The 20,969-nt window shown below is 33.6% G+C and overlaps 1 protein-coding gene across 1 annotated transcript; it reads left to right on the top strand.

Annotated features, from left to right (window-relative positions):
- The first annotated feature begins 696 nt into the window (after nucleotides 1–696).
- On the top strand, nucleotides 697–4,269 carry LOC149529316 (cytochrome b561 and DOMON domain-containing protein At5g35735-like). The gene is made up of 3 exons (XM_089810494.1): nucleotides 697–2,219; nucleotides 3,010–3,264; nucleotides 3,726–4,269. Exons 1-3 carry the CDS (start codon nucleotides 1,590–1,592, stop codon nucleotides 4,029–4,031), a joined length of 1,191 nt encoding a protein of 396 aa, XP_089666620.1. The 5' UTR covers nucleotides 697–1,589; the 3' UTR covers nucleotides 4,032–4,269.
- Nucleotides 4,270–20,969: the final 16,700 nt, after the last annotated feature.

Genomic DNA, 20,969 nt, shown 5'->3' with positions numbered 1-20,969 from the left:
AGTTTTGGTTGGATACCCCTGTTGGGATCCTAGGTTGTTCGGGTTCTATTTTTGGTGTGTTAAGCTTGGTTAGAGATTGTTTTTTGTCTTCATGTTCTAATGTCAATCTATTGGTAACTGGCCAGTAAGATTATTTTTGTAAGGGTCAACTGCCTTATTTTAGCTGCTTAATATTTCAAAAACAAAGAAAAAATATTTCAAACTATCATAAGTTTTGATATTGAATTTTCACCATTATTTTTTAATCATTAAAGATCTCCCATCAAAATAGAGTAATTTATTTATTGACTTATACTATTATGTTCACAAAATATTCTAAACAATAACCTCTACACAATATGATAAACATATATAATATTTATCCAACGTTCTAAACTATTATCTTATATCAATTGCCTATACTATGCATTTTCCTATACCCACTTTGATGCTCATCTCCTCTCTATATACTTTAAATTATATTGATACTTATCGATCATATTCTTTTCGAAAGACACCTAAATTTTATGCACCTTATAGTTATCTTTCCCTTATTTTTCACATATATATTATGCAATTCTACACTTATATGCTTGCATTCATGCAATGCCACACATATATGCTTGCATTTAACCATTTTTTTAACGCTTTTGTATTGTTATTGCTGTTACAACTATATCATGTATGACTTTTCTCTCTTTTTGATTTCTTTTCAGTAGGTGCAACTAATTGGAAGTGGACATATGTAGTTCATGGTTGAGATTTTAGAGAGTTGCTTGTGCTAGGAAAACACTTTTATCAGTTATCCAGAGCTCTTGGGATGAGAAAGGACACAGAGAGGAGTGTGGGAATGGGAGAAGTTGGAGGGAGAAGCATCTAGAGGGGCCCCACAAGAAATCATGGTTAAGCCAACGAACAAGACCATGGAAGCTGTTCACCTAACAGGTTTCTTCATTGGTGAGCAGAGCATAATAAGTAGGTGTTTTGTAAGTCAAGTGTAACCAATAAAACGAAAAGGTCAACAATAGAGAACCGCCAATTCATTTGTAAATGGGGCAGACTGATAGAAACTGCCATCCTTTAACAAATGTACAAGCTAAGGGAGAGATGGTGAACAAACGCGTCCTAGAATCGGTCCTCCATCACTCTCCGCTATTTTATTCCCTCAACTACCTCTGCGTTTCTCCCTATATTATACATTGCAGTTCCTGCAATTCCCCAACATTCATGCTTCCTTTCATTCAAGATTGGATTTTGAGAGGAGTAATTGCTGAAATCCCCCAACAATCTTAGTTCGCATCATTCAAAATTGGATTTTTGAGAAGAGGAACTGGTCAAATTCCACTTCAGTCATACTCCTCGTCATTCAAGATTGGTATTTGGAAAGAGGAATTGCTGAAATTCCCCAACAATCTTGCTTCCCATCATTCAAGATTGCATTCTTGAGAGCGTAATTGTTCAAATTCTCCAACATTCATATCTCCCATCGTTCACGATTGGATTTTGAGATGTGGAATCGCTGAAAGTCTCCAACAATCTCACTTCCCGTCATTCAACATTGGATTTTGAAAAGAGTAATTTGAAGGGAGAACACTCTTTCAACTTCAGTGATGGAGCGTCCCCTGTTCTTCATTTTGGGAGCTGTAGTACTTTTGTTTGGTTGGAATGCAGCTGCACAAACTTCAGATTCAAGTTGCCCTAAAAGATTCACAGTTGGTGAGGCCAAAACTTACCAATTCTGTAATAGCTTGAATGCATTAGGAGCTACTCTATCATATATCCACCATGCAGAGAATGGGTCACTGGATATAGCTTTCCAGGCTGCCCCTGCTGCTTCTGGAGGATGGGTAGGTTGGGGTATAAACCCTAATGGGCTGCAAATGATTGGCACACAAGCCTTGATTGCCTTTAGATTGAGTAATGGATCAACTGTTGTTGATACATACAATGTGGTCTCTAAGACTGCTGCTTTGAGTCCTTCAAAGATTAGTATCACTGTGACCAGCAAGAGTGCTGTTTATGAGAGTAGCAGTGGGAAGATTACAATATTTGCTTCCTTGGTGCTTGGTTCAAGTCAAACCAGTGTTAATCAGGTGTGGCAGGTGGGCAGCTCAGTGAGTAACTTGAGCCCTGGCATACACAGCACTGCTGGAGCCAATCTCAGGAGTTTAGGGACACTCAATATACAAAATGGAGCTGCCTCGGCTCCTTCTGGGCTTTCTCACCAGACTCTCAAAAATGTAAGTACTCTGTTTCTCAACATTTGTATCTCTTTATTGGAAGAACAATGTTCTGGTTGCTAGTATTTTCGATGTTAGATAAGAACTTGTTTTGGATGTGAAAGTTATAAGGCACTGTATTTATGATATTAAAGAATGAAGCTGTGAATGTGCTGATAGTTTAGTTAATGGTTATCTGTTGTGAATGATTTAACTATTGTTTTGTTATAAAAGCTAAACCCCTTTTTTTAACTACTTTAATATCAAAAGCATCCATATCTCTTCAATTCAAAATCTTTGCAAATAATTATTTATTGATGTTTAAAAGAATCAAGATGCAGGTTAAAACCAGGCTTTCTCTGTTTATATTAAAAAGATTAGCTTAAACAGTCAGGCCTTCACTTTTTAGTTAAAATTTCATTGCAAACTCAGGCTCAAGTTTAGAAAGATTCAAATCTTTCATTAAAGTTCTTATTACAGAATTTGAAGAAGACAATAGTTATGTTTGTTTTGAAAATCATGTTAGACAATTCATACATACTGTAAAACTAGTTTACACAGAATATGGGAGATAGATCTTTCAGTTTATTTTCGAAGATGAAAATCTTAAATGTTGGTTTATTGTAATTTGATCTGAAATGGTGATAAGATAAGATAAATTTTTACAGTGAATATCAGAAATTATTCACAATAATATTATAGACAGCCAAAATCATATGTTTACAACCCTCAAAGATTTTTAAGCTATTTGACCTATACAATATGAATTATATTTGCATTCTAATGGATATTATGGTTTTTTTGAATCCAGAGGCATGGGATAATCAATGTTGTTAGTTGGGGCATATTGATGCCAATTGGAGTTATAATTGCAAGGTATGTCAAAACATTTGAGGTTGCAGATCCTGCCTGGTTTTACCTCCATGCCATATGCCAATCCTCTGGGTATATTATTGGAGTAAGTGGATGGGTCACTGGCTTGAAGTTGGGCAGTTATAGCAAAGGTGTAGAACAAACTTCACATAGAACAATTGGGATTGCACTTTTCTGCCTTGCAACTTTACAGGTAATGTAAAATATATATAGTAAATAGTTCAGATATTCTAATCAATGCATAGGGTGTATATTATATTGGAAACTTTGTTCCACCTAAATAACCAATGATTATTTAATTTCATTCAATTTCATCTAATTTTTATAATCTATTAGATTAATTCTTAGTTACTTCTAGATTTGATTATGCATATATTTTAAGTATCAATGTGTTAGATCACACTCTTTGATTCATCAGTATGATGTTCCAAGTGCAAGGAGATGTAAATCACAGAGGGTGATATGAAATGTTGATGCTAATGCACGATCAAATCCAAAAGCAACTAAGAAAACCCTATGCATTAACTATAACATACTAGTTATTTAAACATTTCTACAAACAACTGCAATAAAATATGAATGCTTTTAATCAATCGTTTCTTGAAATGCTACACTTTCTACCAAGTTTAAAGTGTGACTCTTATTAACCTGCAGGTATTTGCACTACTCTTGCGGCCTAAGAAGGATCACAAGTTGCGCACATATTGGAATGTATATCACCACTCTATTGGCTATTCAGTGATCATATTGAGCATTATAAACATCTTCAAAGGCTTCGACATTTTAGTTCCTCAAGAAAAGTGGAAGGATGCATATATTGGTGTCATTATTACTTTGGGTGCAATAGCTATTGTTCTAGAAATTGTAACATGGATCATCTACTTTCAGCGCAAGTTAAAAAATTCTCACAAGCCCACTAGTGAAATGAATGGCAATGGCCAAGATCATTCACATGTTTAGGAGAACAACTCTACAAATTTCAAATTTGTATTGTTGTTACTCTTCTTACATGCAATTTAGAGGATATGATTAGAATAGGTATGAATTTTTTTTAAAACTAGATTAGGAATTGATTTATTTATCAGTTATTTCAGTTAGTAGGCATACATTTTTCATGAAATGTATATCCGTTAGTATTTGGTATTAGGGAATCCTTTGTATATTTATTTATATAAATAGAGAGTATATGTTGACCTTATGTTTTGGGGTATGAAATATATTTAATCTTCCCTCTTTCTTCATTTCCTCATTAAAGGACAAGAATAAGGTTTTTCATAGATTTTCTAAGTTAATTTAGTTTAACGAAACAATATATAATTAAACAAGTGCCAAGTATTTGCCAATTATAGTTATAATGTTTAATATTAAAAATTTGATTATAAAAATGTAGTGTAGAAATAAAATTGATTATACAAGTATAGAGCAATGGTAATGCAAAATATAATATAATATAATATTTATTTAATATCTAAATTTATGCATAAATAATAAAAAGTAAAAAGTAATAAGTAACTTTATATTAATATTATCAATTTTTATAGATTTTAAAAGAAGTTATATTTATAATAATACATCAAAACAATATTTGTAAGAAATTTATTTATTTAATCATTTTAAAAATTGAAATAGTGTAGAAAACAAAATAAACTTAATATTTTTCCATAACATTACGAAAATTTGAATGATAAGATGTCAAACGAAAATCATTATTTTCATTTAAAAAATATATATTTTGCACATTACTTTAGAAAATAATATAAGAACTCTAAAAAATTGAAAATACTTCATTCTAATTGGTTAAAATGAATATGGTTAATAGCTAGTTAAACCAAACTTATTGCAATAGCATATACCTATCGGCAAATACTAATAATTACACTAATTTTGATGAAGTAAATATAATTTCAAGAGTTGTAGACTTCAAAAAATTATTGTTTTTAAAATAAATAAGAACATGACTTTAAATTTTTTATTTTGTCAATCAAGAGAATTAAGCATTTTTAGTAGTGTAAATATCTCAAATTATGCACTAGATCTCTAGGATATCCAATGGAAAATTCATAGAAATAGGACTAAAGCTTGCATAGCAAGATATGCTTTAGGTAATATATTGAAGGGTTAATAATAAATAAATAATAACAACAATTAATACTAAATGATTTTTTGTATGTTTCCACAAAATAAAAATAAACACTTCAAGCTAAATAATAGCTATCAAAGATAAATGTCACCGAAGTGATAGGATATATTTTTTTAATGGGCATGCTAGCATTCACAAAATAATCCACGAAAAAACTCAAGGGATGGGAGAAGGCCTAAAGAAATCATCAAGTTACTCTAAATAGGTCCTTAGTAAGAGATCATAAGTAGTGTGATGAGTCAAGAAGTGTGCATAATTAAAACCTTCTATAAGCAAGAGTAGATCATTAGGTCTATTTTGCCAAAACCTTTCTCCAACTCTTAGTTAAAAGGGCATTCATGGTCCACTAACAACATTCCTCTGCAACATCCCTACTTCCAGGTCATAATTCCTATACCTTTGATTTTTATCCTCTCCTTTTTTTATGAATTCCAAATTTTAATTTGAGATACGACTAGCGCAAACTGAGTAATAAAACATATCTAAATATGAAAAACCACATCATCATAGTCAATGAAATAAAAAGTTTCATCTAATTCACCCATGAAAGTAAAAATATACCTTTCATTTTAGTTTTCGTCCTCCCCGTTTTGGATAAAAGAATAATAACATAATTCATTTTTGAAGGGACAATGAATTGGGGAAGAGATTGCAAGATTTGAGGCATCCACGAGAGTTTGAAGAATATGATAACATAAAGACACATGACCTTTCCATTGCAACAAATAAAATCAATATCCAAAGAACCTTGCCTTTGATCCATGTTTTGAGATTGATCATCTTAGCATCTAGAGATTTACTTGCAGTGGCCAGGGAATTTGTGACTTATCTTGTTACATAAGAAGCATTTTTTAGGTAAATCTTCATAAGTTAAAAGTAGGGTCCAAGTTTCATAAGAGGATTGGTATCTAATGGAGCAATGTACATGTTTCAAAATATCAATCATTATGCAACCCTAATGAACTTGGATGAAGATGCCATCATGTTAAAATCCATATTTCATAAAGAAGCCCACTTAATCGATCAATTTTATAGTAAGAACAATGTCTCACATTTTAAGGAGAGGTTATAAAGTTGGATCTATATAGGGTTGGATTGGATATCTCTAGTAGTTATAAGATAAAAGAAGGGCCCATAAAGCAATGGCATGATTATTCAAATAACTAGGGTCTATTTTGTTCAACAATGTTGTAATCTTTTGAATACTAAATCGAATGAGAAAAAAACTAATTTCAAGAATGGCCAAGTTATGCTAGATTACTTAGTCAGTTTTATGAATAGCTCACATAAAGGATGTTTTCATTCATCACATCCACATAACCAACATTAACATATTTGTCTATGACTTGGAAATTTAGGAGTTCTAGTTCAAGACCACATTAGAATATGCTCAGATGAAAACATTTGTGCTAGCTGGGAAGGGGAAGAGAAATAGGAATCGATTGACTTGTGAAGGACTTGAGCTTCTTCAATAACTTTAGATTGCACCACTTTTTTTAGGAGATGAGTTATAACTGTTCAACTAAAACATTTTATAATGTTCATCTAGTGAAAATAATCCACTAACTCTATGTTGATAAATGGACAATTATCAAGATCAATTCAAATATATTTATTATGTTAATAAAATATTAATTATTATTATGTTAACAAAAACCTTTCCTTCTTTATAGGTAAATTTGAAACAACACTACAAACAGTTACTTATACAGATTAGTGTAGCTCAAGGAAATCAAAAAAGTGACTGAACAAGTCCACAATGGGAGATCATAAAATAGCAAGATAAGTTAAAAATTGTGCACAATAAAAGCCTTCTATTTGAATAGAATCAGATCATTAGGTTTGTCTTGCTAAATCCTTGATATAGGCATCCATAGCCCACAAAGGACCTTACTCGAGCACCAAAGGCATGTACCTTATGAACTTAGATCCAACTGCAACTAGGTTTCTTTTTTATTTGTCAATTTTTCATCAATGTCCTTAGCTTTTGAACATCACCCACCTGCCCAGTTTTGCATATATGTTTGACATAAGAACATAAGGTGCTGCAATTGCCGGATACAACTCAAAAAGGAATGCTGCTGTGTATTCGCCTAGTCCTAAATGCTTATGTGATCTGCAACAGGCAAGCAACCAAATTCTTACCCTGTTCGAAAGCTTCGATTTTGGCACAAACTGGGACGACAGCGGCACAGGTTGAAGACTCTGAATTTACACCTGCCAAATGCATTTGCTTAAAAATATTGAGGAGATTTCCAACAAGTCATTTTGCGCATACCCCTCAATAATTGCCTTCCAGAGATCGTTGAGACATTTTGTCAAACACTTGAGGTGCTTTCTCATGCTACCCCATTTAGTGTACGTGTCTATCAGGACAGTCACAACTACAACATCTAACAGAACCATTCTGGAGATAACTTATTGATGTAACAATTTTCAGGATGACTTTTTTGAATTTGCTCCATCCCTTGTTTGAAAGCTTCCGTTTTGGCACACGCTAGGAGGATGCTAGCAAAGCTTGCTGAATTTGACTTTACACCTGCTAAATGCATTTTCTTAAAAGTCTCCACGCCTTTTTCGACAAGCCCATTTTATTCCGCAGCAACAATGGAAGATCAGGATTCCACATTTTTTCAAATAATCTAAATGCCTACTGTACGCTTCCACATTTTGTGAACATGGCTATCAGGGTATTCACAACTACAATATTTCAGATAATTCCACTTTCCATTGTTTTTTCATGAATTTTCATACGTTATAACAATGCTCCAATTTTGGCACGAACTGTAAGAATACAGACTTGGCTTTACGCTTGTTAAACCCATTTGTTTGAAAACCTGCAAGGCTTTTTCAGGAAGCCAATTTTGTGAATATTCGCAATTATTGCATTCCATGAAACTACACTGCATTGAAGCATTTTGTCAAACAGTTCATGTGTATTTTGCATGTTTGAAAAGTTAAACTGATTAGATTTGATATCTGTTTGTTGTATTTAACGGAGAAGTGCCGGTGACTACGGTAAGGTGCAAATATCATATTCCATGATAAGATGTCCGATTTGGTCATTTTGTCAAACACTTTGCGAGCATTTCTACAACTTCTGCATTTGTCATGCATTCTGATAACTGTCCTGCAGAAGAGAAACCGTGGAAAACACGAATGCTTGCGCAGTTGTATGAGTATGGATTTGGAAGTAATCATTGAAACAGTTAGAACGTGTGTTCTATAATTCACTTTGCCACAACAAGATAGCGCCAAATTTCGATTCTCAAACGTAGTATTACCTCAATACAAATCAGCCAACATATTTTTATCGACAAAATGTACCAAAAACCAAATTGCGAAAATACATAGAATTTTTCTGAAAGTTTTTGTTGTTTTCGATCACAAAATATGCAGATGATGAAGAACAAATGCTGAAATTTTCAAAAAGACTTCACCGTTGTTTCTTAATTTTTGAAATTTGGATCAGTGCATTTTTTAGGGAACATAGCCATGTCCATTTTTATTTGGTAGTGGAAATGAGTGGAAATGGCGGTGAACCCGAAAATCTGCATAAGGTTTTTTTGGCCACAATTTTTCTTTTGAACATATGCATAAGATTTCAAGATTATTATCTTTGTATTGTAAGGATCTTTTGTTTAGTGGAATTGGAGTGGAATTGGGATAGTAGTAATCTGATTTTGTCAAATTTGTCGTTTGTGTCTAAAATGATAAAGTAGAATTAGAATTTTGGAATTCTATTTTTGCCCCAAAATAAGGATACCAATCTTCCATCCAGATAGGTGGAATTGGGAATTGAATTCCAGATTATACTTTTTGAGGATTGAAAAGAAATTAAAATGTATTAATTTTTTAAGTCCAGTGATTTTGTAGTTGGACAACTTTTGAGTTTAATGCTCATAGTTGAGCGCACTGTGTTTTATCTGCAAGCAACCCATGCTCCAGACCAAGTAGTGGAGGTTGATCTGCCTCACAACGTACAGGGGCATTGAGGTTAGTTTGAAGTTGTAGGGGGACGATTGCAGCAGACTCATGTCGTGCAACCAGAGAAGAGAAATGGGCATAATAGCAACCCACACTCCTTGCAAGTTGTCTTGTACTGAAATGGGATAAGAGAGTGAGAAGAGAAGAAGCAACATTGGAAAAGATGGCGGTGTATATGATAAGAAAGGGGGATAATGAGGGGCTCAAGACAAACATTGGGGAATGTGTCTACTTCAAAGACCATAGTTTTTTTGTCTACTTCAACCCTCCATTATGGTCATGGTATGACTTTCTTATCTTCTTCCACCCCCTCAATAGACTCACCCACCATTATTTCCTTGGCTATTATTCTGGCGATCTATGTGATGACAATGACATTGTTGTCAATTAGTTCTTCCAAATAGGTTTCACTTTGTTTTTTTCTTTTGAATCAAATGAATCTCATATTTAGTTTATTTTGGGAAATGATTTTGATATGGGTTTATCACTAGTTCAAGATCAATCATAAGGTTTGTATTGTGCAAATACTCCATTAGAGACTAATAGCATTCAAATAAACCAGGAGTTCTTTATGTGGGTTTGTCTATTCAGCAATTGTAAGGTATGTATTGAGAAAATCCTCTGTTAGAGAGGAATATCATTCAAATTGATCAGTACTAAATACCGTTCAATGAATTTTATTTTGTTATGATCTTTTAGATATTCAATATTTAATGAGTTTTGTTTTGTTTTCATCTTTTTTTGATATTGAGCAATTGGATCAATGGTGGTATCAATTGGTTTCTAGAAAATGTTTATGGTATGAGCTTGCCACTTCATGAGAGCAAATATTTACTTGAGAAAAATAGAATTCAAATTAATTAGCTATAAACATTTTGGTATGGTACACTACCTAGTTTGGCAAACTCAGATGAAAGTCACTGGCTTGTTCTAAAAATGTTTACTATGACTTTCTAGGGATTAAAAACAACTAGATACTATAGTTTTAGGAAGTAATAAATTTGAAGGGTTTTGATCAACATAATGCTCATGTGTATACATAATAGCATTCATATGATTATGAATTTTGCCTAGAAAAAATGTCTAATTTCAATTCCAATTTCACAAACCAAACCTAGAAGATGTATCTTCTTATTCATCTTCCACATGAAACAAACAAGACTAACTACTAATTTCTCAAAACTTGATTTTGACAAATTCATGATATGAATCAAAACCTAGTTTTGTTAACTCTGCGAAACAAATGGGCCCTAAGTTTAGGTTTTGCTATTAGGTAGCAGTCTATTAGAATGGAAATTTCCCATATTTTTGGGAAGCTGTAAAAAATGGTACAGGAGGCTTTTTCAGTTATTATATCATCAAAAGAAGAGCTTGCATTAGCCATAAAATATCAATTTCGAGTTTAATTTGTTGGTGTAAATAAGTATTTACTTATTACACTTTACTTAAGTTTACTTAGGTTAATGCATTATTTAAATATTTTTGAATTATTTTATTATTTATTTAGGTGAGACACTTAGGAGTTTGTGTACTCTCATGAGTTACACAACTCTAATTATGCACATGGTGTCTATAGCATAGGAGTTTGCATCATTCACTGAGTTCTCATGTAGACAACCCAGTTATTCGCACTCCTAATTTAGCACATGTTGTCTACACCACTAATTTGCATGCTACACCATTGTAAGCTTATCTTCACATCATCACATTTAATTTCGTGCGTAATGGAGGATAACCCATATCTGGTGGACATGTGCCTAGTTGTATGACTTATCATTATACTGACTTCTATGCATTTTAGAAGCTCTCCTGAGGCCTTTATATACAGGCACTCCTAGTGTACTCTCAAGTTGGCATATTGTGTTTGTGTTTGAGTTCCTTGGTCTTGGGTGAATTCTGGCCTAAGCCAAATTCTTACATGGTATCAAATCTAAGGGAGATTCTCTACACATAATCATTCATGCTTCAACACCTCGACCTGAATCTGGAGCATCCATAGAAATTGGGAGCATCTAGAGCCAAATATGACCTCACCGTTGTGTCTAGAACATCGATTCAATGAAGATCGACTATAAATTTGCCTATGCTAGGTGAAAGTTGATCGTGATGCAAATTTTTTGCAAATTGGAACCCAGAGGCCTTGATTTGTAGTTCAGGTATGATTATTTTCAGATCTATTTAATTGGTTATTCAGATCTAAATTTTTTTATTCTCTATAGTTTATTTCCAAATTTGGTATTTTCAGATTTATTAGTTGCATAGGTAGAGAATTTTTTTTTAGCCGAACTGGGCAGTAACACCCCAACTCGACTTTGTGATTTTGGTGAAATATTCTGTAATTGTTTCACAGGGAACATTATTCATTTTTTGACTTGAATTAATCTAAGGCTCGTACCCCTCTACAAAATTTGGCAACTGCAAAATTCCATAACAAAACACATACAACACCAGCAATTCTTTTAAACTGCAGCTTGGCTTTGTAATTTATACTGTGGGTTATTATTTTTATAAACCTGCTTGGTCTCTTCTCCCACCAATGTGGGACAAATTGCAAGGGAATCCAGTGGCCTGAAACTTCAAATCTCCCAGCACTGATCAAACTTTTTGACAATTGGAAATCACATTCTAGCATCCCAATTCAAACTCTAGCACATAGGTGACAAGAGATTTCGGTGGCATCTTATAGAGATTCCAACAACTATTTGCAATTTCTGAAATCACCGCCGACTGCTATAACTTACCTGCATAGCGATATCCTCCCACCACATGCCCGCTTTAGACACCGCCAAATGGTATGCCCTCCCTGCCATGCGTACACAATCTCATGCGCTGTCATCACACAAGTAGTGCCACGCTAGATGCATTCAAAAGACACGCGGCAGTCAAAAGTATGACACATGGCTCGCCCCAACACTTGACATGTGGACCATTATCCACATCACATTTGAATAAGAAAACCTGAACAATCAACAAGACAGCTAGGCAGCAAGTCATCGACTGTACAGTACGAATTTTTGCCACATCACATGTCTGTACAATTCTGTATGGCTGACGTCATCACTGACATCATCACAAGCCTGCACATCACTGATGCCATCAATTTCACTATCCTAAATTTGATAGCCATTTGACCATCATTCCAAGCCAAGTTAGAACTACTGTGATGGCCATATGAATGTCAAATTTAATCCCATCATTCACTGATGCAACCCCTCTCTAGACTGATTTTCAATTTTGCAATCCGACTTCGAGAGGCCATAACTCATACATTCAGACTCCAAATCAGGTGCAATTTATTTTGAAATTGGGTAGAATTTCCTAAAATTTTCAGTGGTGTAGCTCTTTTCTGGTTTGGGTGCATGGATTGTTCAGAAATTGCTTTTTTTGGCAACTATACCTAAATAATCCTGCTTTTTGAAACTTCAAACACTCGGTACGGGCACATCTGGAGTTGAAAACAAGTTTCATTTTTTTTAAAAGTGTGTTATTTTTTGTCTACTTTTCAGATCCATAGTCTGATTGTAGGTTTGTATGGAAAAGAGTGTCACTTTCAAAAATAGGGACTTTCTTTGCTTTGTATTGCTTCAAAATTGTAGCACATCGTAAAGTTCCAAATTTGTATATCATATAGAAGTTGTAACAAGAAAAATTATAAGTCCACGAAGGTCAAAATTGGCAAGTGGCCCACTGTAATCACAATACTGATAAAGTTCCCAAAGCATTTATTTTGGCGAGGTTTCTTGATTTTGTGAAAAGGGGGGGTGTTCTTGGTGTTGTGTTCTTTCTTTTCTGCACTTTTCTTTCATTTTCTACATTATGGGTAACTTTAAGTTTCCAAAATTAACTCCTCATAACTATGCTACATGCTCCATTAAAATGTGGTATTACTTAATGCATAATGGAGTTTCACAATATGTAGATGATACTCTTCCTAAACTAGCAAGTGATAAAGTTTTGTGATATTTCAGCTTGGGTAGCAATGGATAGGAAAGCCCTAGGTGATAAATGTTTGGGGGTTGATGATAAGATCATGTATCAAATTAAGAAGTGTTCTACATCCAAGGAAGCTTGGGATACCCTTGAAAACCTTTATGGTAAAGTGTTTGAAGAGGATGTGTTCAAAATTGAAGATGAACTTGTCTCCTTAGATCCTAAGTCATATGATTCAATCCAAGATTTCATCATCAAGGTGAATGAACTAAGGACAAAACTTACTGATTGTGGGAGTTCTATCATAGATGATAGACTGATCTATCTCATACATAACAAGCTACCATCTAAGTATTCCACATTTGTTTCTTCTTTTAACACCTCAAAGACTACCTTAGGGTCTACCTATAAGAAAGTCACTTTTGATGAATATGCTAAACTATTGGATTATGAAGAAAAGAAGTTGAAATCAATGGGGATTCTCAAATCACCTTAGTCTAAAGCATTGGTGGCCAACAATGAGGGTTCTTCAAATGTAGCTGGACAATCTTCAAACAAAGGAAAGGGTAAGAAGAAATATAAGAACAAATCAGAGGATGCAGAAAAGGCAACACCGCAATCCAATCAACAAGGCAAGTCCTCAAATTCAAACAAGAAGGGGGACAACAATAAGGAGAAGAAGAAGTATGCTTATTGCAAGAAATCGGGTCATGAAGAATACGAGTGTTATCTTAAAAAGATTGATGAGTTGACCAACATCATGAAGAAACATAACATTTGATTGCTTAATGCTTACAAGGAGAAAGGGTCTTCTTTAGATTCAAAGGGCAAAGGGCAAGCACTCATGGAAAATTCAAACTATTCAAAGGAATGGATATTTGACTCAAGTGCCTCATATTACATTGGTTCTTCAAAGGAGGATATTTCTTCAATGAAGCAATCACAGGTACCGCACATCTTCATGGGAGATGATAGCAAAATGGAAGTTGAAGGGAAAGGAAACGTGGAGATGGAAAATGGAGAGTTTCAAGATGTTATCTATGTTCCAAACCTAAGTTCAAATCTCTTGTCAATCTACCAAATCACTCATCTCAGAGATTGACATAGAGTTGAATTTCTACTAGACTCAGTAAAGGTGCACAGTCTTAAAGATGACTCATTGGTTGCAGTGGGGAAAGTGAATCATAACAAAAGGTTGTACTCTTTCTCTCGTTTTGTACTCAAGTCTCCTTCAAAGGCCTTGTTATCTCAATCAAATTCAAACATGCAATTATGGCATGAGCAGTATGGTCATCTTGACTTCTGCTACCTTCAGCAACTTTGCATATATAGAATGGTCAAAGGTCTACCTCAAATCAACTTTTCTAAGGGTGAATGTTCAAAAGATTCAGTGAATATGCATCTAGAGGGGAAGTTATAGAAAGGTAAGTCTTCAAGAGCACTAGGTGTTCTATAGATGGTTCACATGGTATTAGTAGGTCCTTTTAAAGTTAGATAGGGTCGCTACATACTGATCTTCATTCATGACTTTTCACGGTTCACTTGGGTTTATTTTCTTTATAACAAGAATGAAGTGTTGGACAAGTTTCTAGACTTAAAGACTTATGTAGAATGGAAATCTAGAAAGGTCATCAAAGTTCTCCAAATGGACAATGGAAGCATATATGTGAACAGAAGACAAAGACTTTTGTAGACTTGAGGGCATTGATCTTTAGAATCCGCCAGCATTCAGTCCGCATAAGACAGATGTTGCAGCATTGAGGATTTGAACTCTTAAGTCTATGGTAAGTTGCATGATACAAGCCAAGTCTCTAGATCCATCACTTGAAGTTGAAGCAATCTCCAGTGCCGCTCACATTCTTAATAGGTCTCCTCATCTAGCCTTAGATGGCAAGACTCCTTTTGAGGCATGGTGTGGCAGAAAACCTATTGTGACACACTTCAGAGTCTTTGGTTGTCTTGCATGGGCAAAGATATCTTCCAAGGGATGCAAGGCACAATCACCTCGGCCTTGTACTTTCATTGGTTATGAAGATAGTGTGAAGGCATAAAAACTTCTAGATCCAAAGACACATTAGATTTTTGTGGAGAAGGATGTATACTTTGAGGAAAGTTCACCAAGTTTGTCCTCTACTCCTCTCCGTACATCATACAGTGTGGAAACTGATAGTGACACCAACAATAGTGCTTCAATAGATTCAGACACGTGGGTTTCTATCGACAGTTGCAGTGAGAGGTCACTCTATTAGTCTTGTCCACATGCATACATAGCCATAATGATAGGTCCAGAAGAACATGGTACATCCAGTCTTCCAGGTACAGGTTTAGTGACAAATTTGGGAGATAGTATTGATGATCTACCTCTTCTTTTTGATGCAGAAGTACCTTCTTCAATTGTCAAGAGGACTCCATCTGACCCTCTTGTTCATTCTCTACATGATCGATCCTCATAGGTTGAAGTGATTGTGGATACTTATGATCAACAATTGCAACAAGGTTCTTCATCAGTTGCAGAGACAAATAATTCTTTGAGATAGGCTCTTTAGCTAGTTGAGCAAGTTTTAGAGACATCACTTATCCATGGGATTCTTTCCACACATAGCGGAAGCATCTCATTTGTACCCTTGGCATTGTTTCTTCCTAAGGGGAGGAACACCATTTTGAAATCTTGGATCAACTTCTTTATCAGAGTAGTCACTGATATACATTCTTCTTTGGTGGGTGGGGGGAGCATATCCTATCTCTCTTCCTCTTCTCATCATTCTCTTCTGTATATATTGGATGTATGTCATAATGGGGGTGTCTTGATTACTCCATCCATCCATACATCATTTTATCTCTTTTTTTGGGGGAGGGTTTTTCCCATGAGGTTTTCCCTCTTTCTCCGCTTTATGAGAGATTGCATATCATTATGTACATGGGTACCTAACATGGCCTAGTAGCCGGGACCCATTATGCATATCATCCTAGATTTCATAAGCTTAAGGGCATTCCCCTAAGTTTCACTTGGGGGGGGGGGGGGTGTTGGTGTAAATAAGTATTTACTTATTACACTTTACTTAAGTTTACTTAGGTTAATGCATTATTTAATTATTTTGCATTATTTTATTATTTATTTAGGTGAGACACTTAGGAGTTTGTGTGCTCTCATGAGTTATGCAACTCTAATTATGTACATGGTGTCTACAACATAGGAGTTTGCATCATTCACTGAGTTGTCATGTAGACAACACAGTTATCCACACTCCTAATTTAGCACATGTTGCCTACACCACTGATTTGTGTGCTAGACCATTGTAGGCTTATCTTCACATCATCGCACTTAATTTTGTGCTTAATGGAGGATAACCCATATTTGGTGGACATGCGCCTCGTTGTATGACTTATCATGATGCTAACTTCTATGCTTTCTAGAAGTTTTCCTGAGGCCTTTATATAGAGGCACTCCTAGTGTACTCTCAAGTTGGCATATTGAATGAATATCATCATTCTGATCATACTCTATCTTTGGTCTACTGTGTGCTTGTGTTTGAGTTCCTTGGTCTTGGGTGAATTCTGGCCTAAGCCAAATTCTTACATAATTAAGGGCAACTTTTAAAAAATCCAAAATAAAGTGTGTTCCTTTATGTTCATGAATTTTCACGATTTTTTTAAATTTAAAATGTGGTTTCAAGATGTATGGTGTGATTTTTTTAAATTATATTTGAGGTCTTGCAGTAAGTAAGATTTCATTTATGGCGCAATCATTGAGAATCTTTTAACTTCATTAATAGACAAAAAGTTCATTGATAATGTTAAATTTATTTTGAATGCTTTTTAAGATAGGAGTATGTTTCTTTGTTTATTATAACTTTATAAACTATTCAATATTATTGAAAAGGGAGAAATGTTGGAAGTATATGATAAAATTAAATAAGATCATGCATTAAAAAAAATCTAATTATTTTTCATCAAAATTTATAATATATTTAATTTAGTCAACATTTTTTTTGGAAGCATGATAATGAGCATATCACATACAACTCATCTACAAACAAATCAATTTGCACATATTTTGCAATCATGATGTACCATGAGATCACTCCTCAACCAATTTGCATGCATGGTCTTTGCTTCCACATTTTTGCATGTATTTACAAGAGCAGTTTAAACTACACCATCTAGAAAATTATTGCAACCTTTATTCAATGGATGTCTATGTTATGTTCTGAAGCTCCCATTTTCTCACAAAAAAGGAAGATACAACACATAGTCACAGAGTTCAATTTTACATTTCTCAACTACATTTTAGAGTTACTAAAGAACATTCAATGAATCCATTTTGTTAATATTCTACAATCAAGTTTTTTTTTGTTGGGACACATTTCCTATGGGCATTTTGTTAAATAATTCACATGCCTTGTGATTGCTTCTACCTTTTGCATATACTGCAACTATAGCATTGCACAAGATGACATCTCTTTCAATTATAATGCCAAACACTTTTCTTTCCTTGTCAATGCTTCCACATTTTGTCCATATATCAAGCAAAGAAATTGCAACTACAGCATATGACAAAATTCCTCTAACCTTTCTCCTTTAATGGTAACTTTTAATTATTTTCTCTAGTAGTGAGAGAACATTTTAGTTTAAGTACATGGTGTCATGTATTATCTATAGTTATTGAAACCCATTTCTTGATTTTTTAAGTTAGGAAATAGGTTTACTAGCATATGTGTACAAATTGGGAATCATGGGTATATTTCTCATTTACATTGAAAGAAGAATGATCCACTTGGATCAAGATCTTTAGGCATAAGGTGAATATAGTGGTCCTTCACAAAAAATTCAAAATGACTATGCAATTTTGGAAGATGAATACAAGATCTAGGTAAAAATATGACCAAATGTCAACTTTCAACATAATAAAAATAGATATATAGGTTCCAATAGTTCAGATTTAGAAAGTACATACGATGACTAACTAGTGATTTAAATTTGGAGTACAATTTAAGGGGCTTAGATGAGTAGGGCATGTAGGTCATGGATCCTTTTTGGATCTGAAGGCACACATCATGCATTTATTCCAACTGGTGATTTAAATTTGGAGTGCAATCAAAGGGACTTAGATGAGTAGGGCATCTAAGTCATGGACCCTTTTTGGATCTAAAGACAGACATTATGTGTTTGTTCTGACACTTGGTCTATATATAAATTTATACATTCACCATTTTATTACTTGCACATATAAAAGAGATAAAACATTGGATTGAAAGGGATTTTCCTTTTTAATGCAAGGGTAAAAGCACAAACCCATGTCACCATTTGGGTTATCTTTAAGGGTTACGACCAAAATTGTTATGGCTGAAAGTGTTACAGATGAAAGTGTTAGGGTCAAACCCATGTGGTGCCAAGTGGTGTCAATGTGGTGCAAAGCTGGCAAAATGGTTACAGCCAAAATAATTTTGGCTGTAACACTTTCGGCCAACATAGTTATATGAAAATTAATAAAGAAAAGCATTTCTCTTTTATGAGGTCACGTAAATGGGTATAAAAATTAACCATAGGTTTCGGCCAAAACTATCTATGTGTCATCTTATGTGGCAACCACACAAGCAAAATATATAGTTTTTAAAAACTTCTCACTTCTAAGGCTAATTTCTACATTAAAAATGAAGTTTATTCAAAAACTAAAAATACCCTTGTGTAGATTGTAGAGTCAAGATTATGGTCATATAAATTTTATAGTGTTTGAAGTAATAATATGCTATACTTCTAAAATATTACAAGTGGGTATTTTAAGATTCAAGAAGGTGTCACTTCAAAAAAAGAAAATAAATAGTAAATAATGTTCAAAAAATTAGAACATTATATGTACCTCTAGAGGAGAGAGTCCTTTTCAAGATTATGTAACTTGTTTTTAAAAACAGGTAAACTTGATAGGAAAAGTTTGGGGGGTAATAAAAACTATTAATTTTTTATAAGATTGACTTTGAACACTTCAAAAATATAAATCGAAAATAAACATTTCTTTTTTTGTCCACTAGATATACTTGTCAACTATAACATATTACAAAATCAGAGAAAAATATGATCATTTGCATATATTTGTTTGGGAGGAACAAAACTCTATATTTTTAGCATTTTATAAAAATTGAAAAATGGACTTTAAAAATTAAAAAATGCAAAAACCTTTGTCACTTTTAAAAAAAAATTATAGACTAAAACTTCATCCAATTTTACACATTTCATTAACTTACATCTTCTTCAAATTCTAAACAAACATGCCACTTTTATGTCATTAATGTTGAATCGTTTAAGTTTCGATATCCTTTTCTTTTATAAAAGGTGACACAGGTTTTTGTTTTTACCCGCAATGCTCTTTGAATGTGATCACAAGTGTTGATGTGATAACATGACTCCACAAGAACTGAGATGGAAATCATGTACATATGCTTGCATGAAGCTTGTTGAATGTTGCCACAATGCTAAATCTAGAGAAGAATGCAGGGTGATCCCACAATAATGGGTTCCATTTTTTGACCAATTTTGACACTGAAATCAATATTTTTGCAACAAACGTCACATTCAAGTGACTATATCTCCAAACCTATAAATAATTTCAAGATGACATAAACTAGTGATTTTGAGTACTTTGTTCCTACTTTGTAACCATATTTTTTAATCTTAAAAAAAAACTATTTATGTCAATTTTTTTAATCTCCTTCGAAAAGTGTTACATAATAAAATTTAATATTTTTAAAGAGTGACAGTCTGTTTGACACACATAACTTTTTTAAAAAAAAATGATAATGAAGTAATTCTTTCGACGTTAGATTTGTAACATCAATATTCAGAGGATGCATTTGGTTTGATTTATTTTGGTTGAATATTGTATAGTTTATGAAGTTTTGAAGTGACACAAATCGTAATTCAGACATACGTTCCGTTTAACACAGATAATTTGAAGTCAATTTATCATAAACCTAAATTTTTTTTTTTGAATAGAAAGGTATCTCAATAAGCTAGTTCCTACATATTTTTCAAAAAAATTATGACCTAATTTACTAATTTTCCCAAGGTGTTGGAGTTAGTTGATGTTCAATTGGTAATGAACCTATAATGAGTTAAACTCATATTTGAAAATCTTAATGACTAAAATATGTATTACAATTATAGTCGTTGGAAAGCTTGCTCTGAGCAACATATTTTGACATTTTTAATTTTATAGTGGGAGATCATTCTCCTGCAATTATGGGAGTCAAAAGAGCGAAAACATAAATGAAAGAAGGGTTAAAATTTTCCTAATTTTATGCGTTCACCCGAATAGGGCATTTGTGCGAACATACTAGGTATGTTCGCATGAACATGAGTTTGGGTGAACATGCCCATTAAAATTTCACGGCCACCAAGAAATTTAAGGGGCTTGTTTGGGCGAACATGCCTAGAGCCATTTTGTTCATGCGAACAGTCAAAAAAACTTTAAAAAGATCAATTTGTAAAGCTATTTGCCATCAACCTGGTAGTGCATTGCTTGTCTTTGCCACGAATTTCATTCGCAGAAGTCAAATCGAAGGCAGTTGAGAGATTTCTCAATATCTGCAAATTAATGTTCTTCCTATCTTCATTCACGCTTCCATCAATATTCCCTATCTTCATTCACAATTTGGTAAAAAAATTGTACGTCTGAATTATTTATTTATTTCTTTCATTAGTGAAGTTGTTTAACAGATGCATTGAAGTTAAATTAAAAATTAGTAACACATTCATGGTGTTAAGAAATATATATTCTTATTGATTTTTTCATTTTTTAAAATATTGAATTTGTTAAAAAAAAATTGAACATCTAAATTATTTCTTTG

Source organism: Cupressus sempervirens, chromosome 11, assembly GCF_028749045.1.
Source record: "Cupressus sempervirens isolate cs-2001-9-10 chromosome 11, ASM2874904v1, whole genome shotgun sequence".
NCBI classification, from domain to species: domain Eukaryota; kingdom Viridiplantae; phylum Streptophyta; class Pinopsida; order Cupressales; family Cupressaceae; genus Cupressus; species Cupressus sempervirens.
The sequence above is the reverse complement of the archived record's forward strand: the minus strand, read 5'-3'. Positions and strand labels throughout refer to the sequence as shown.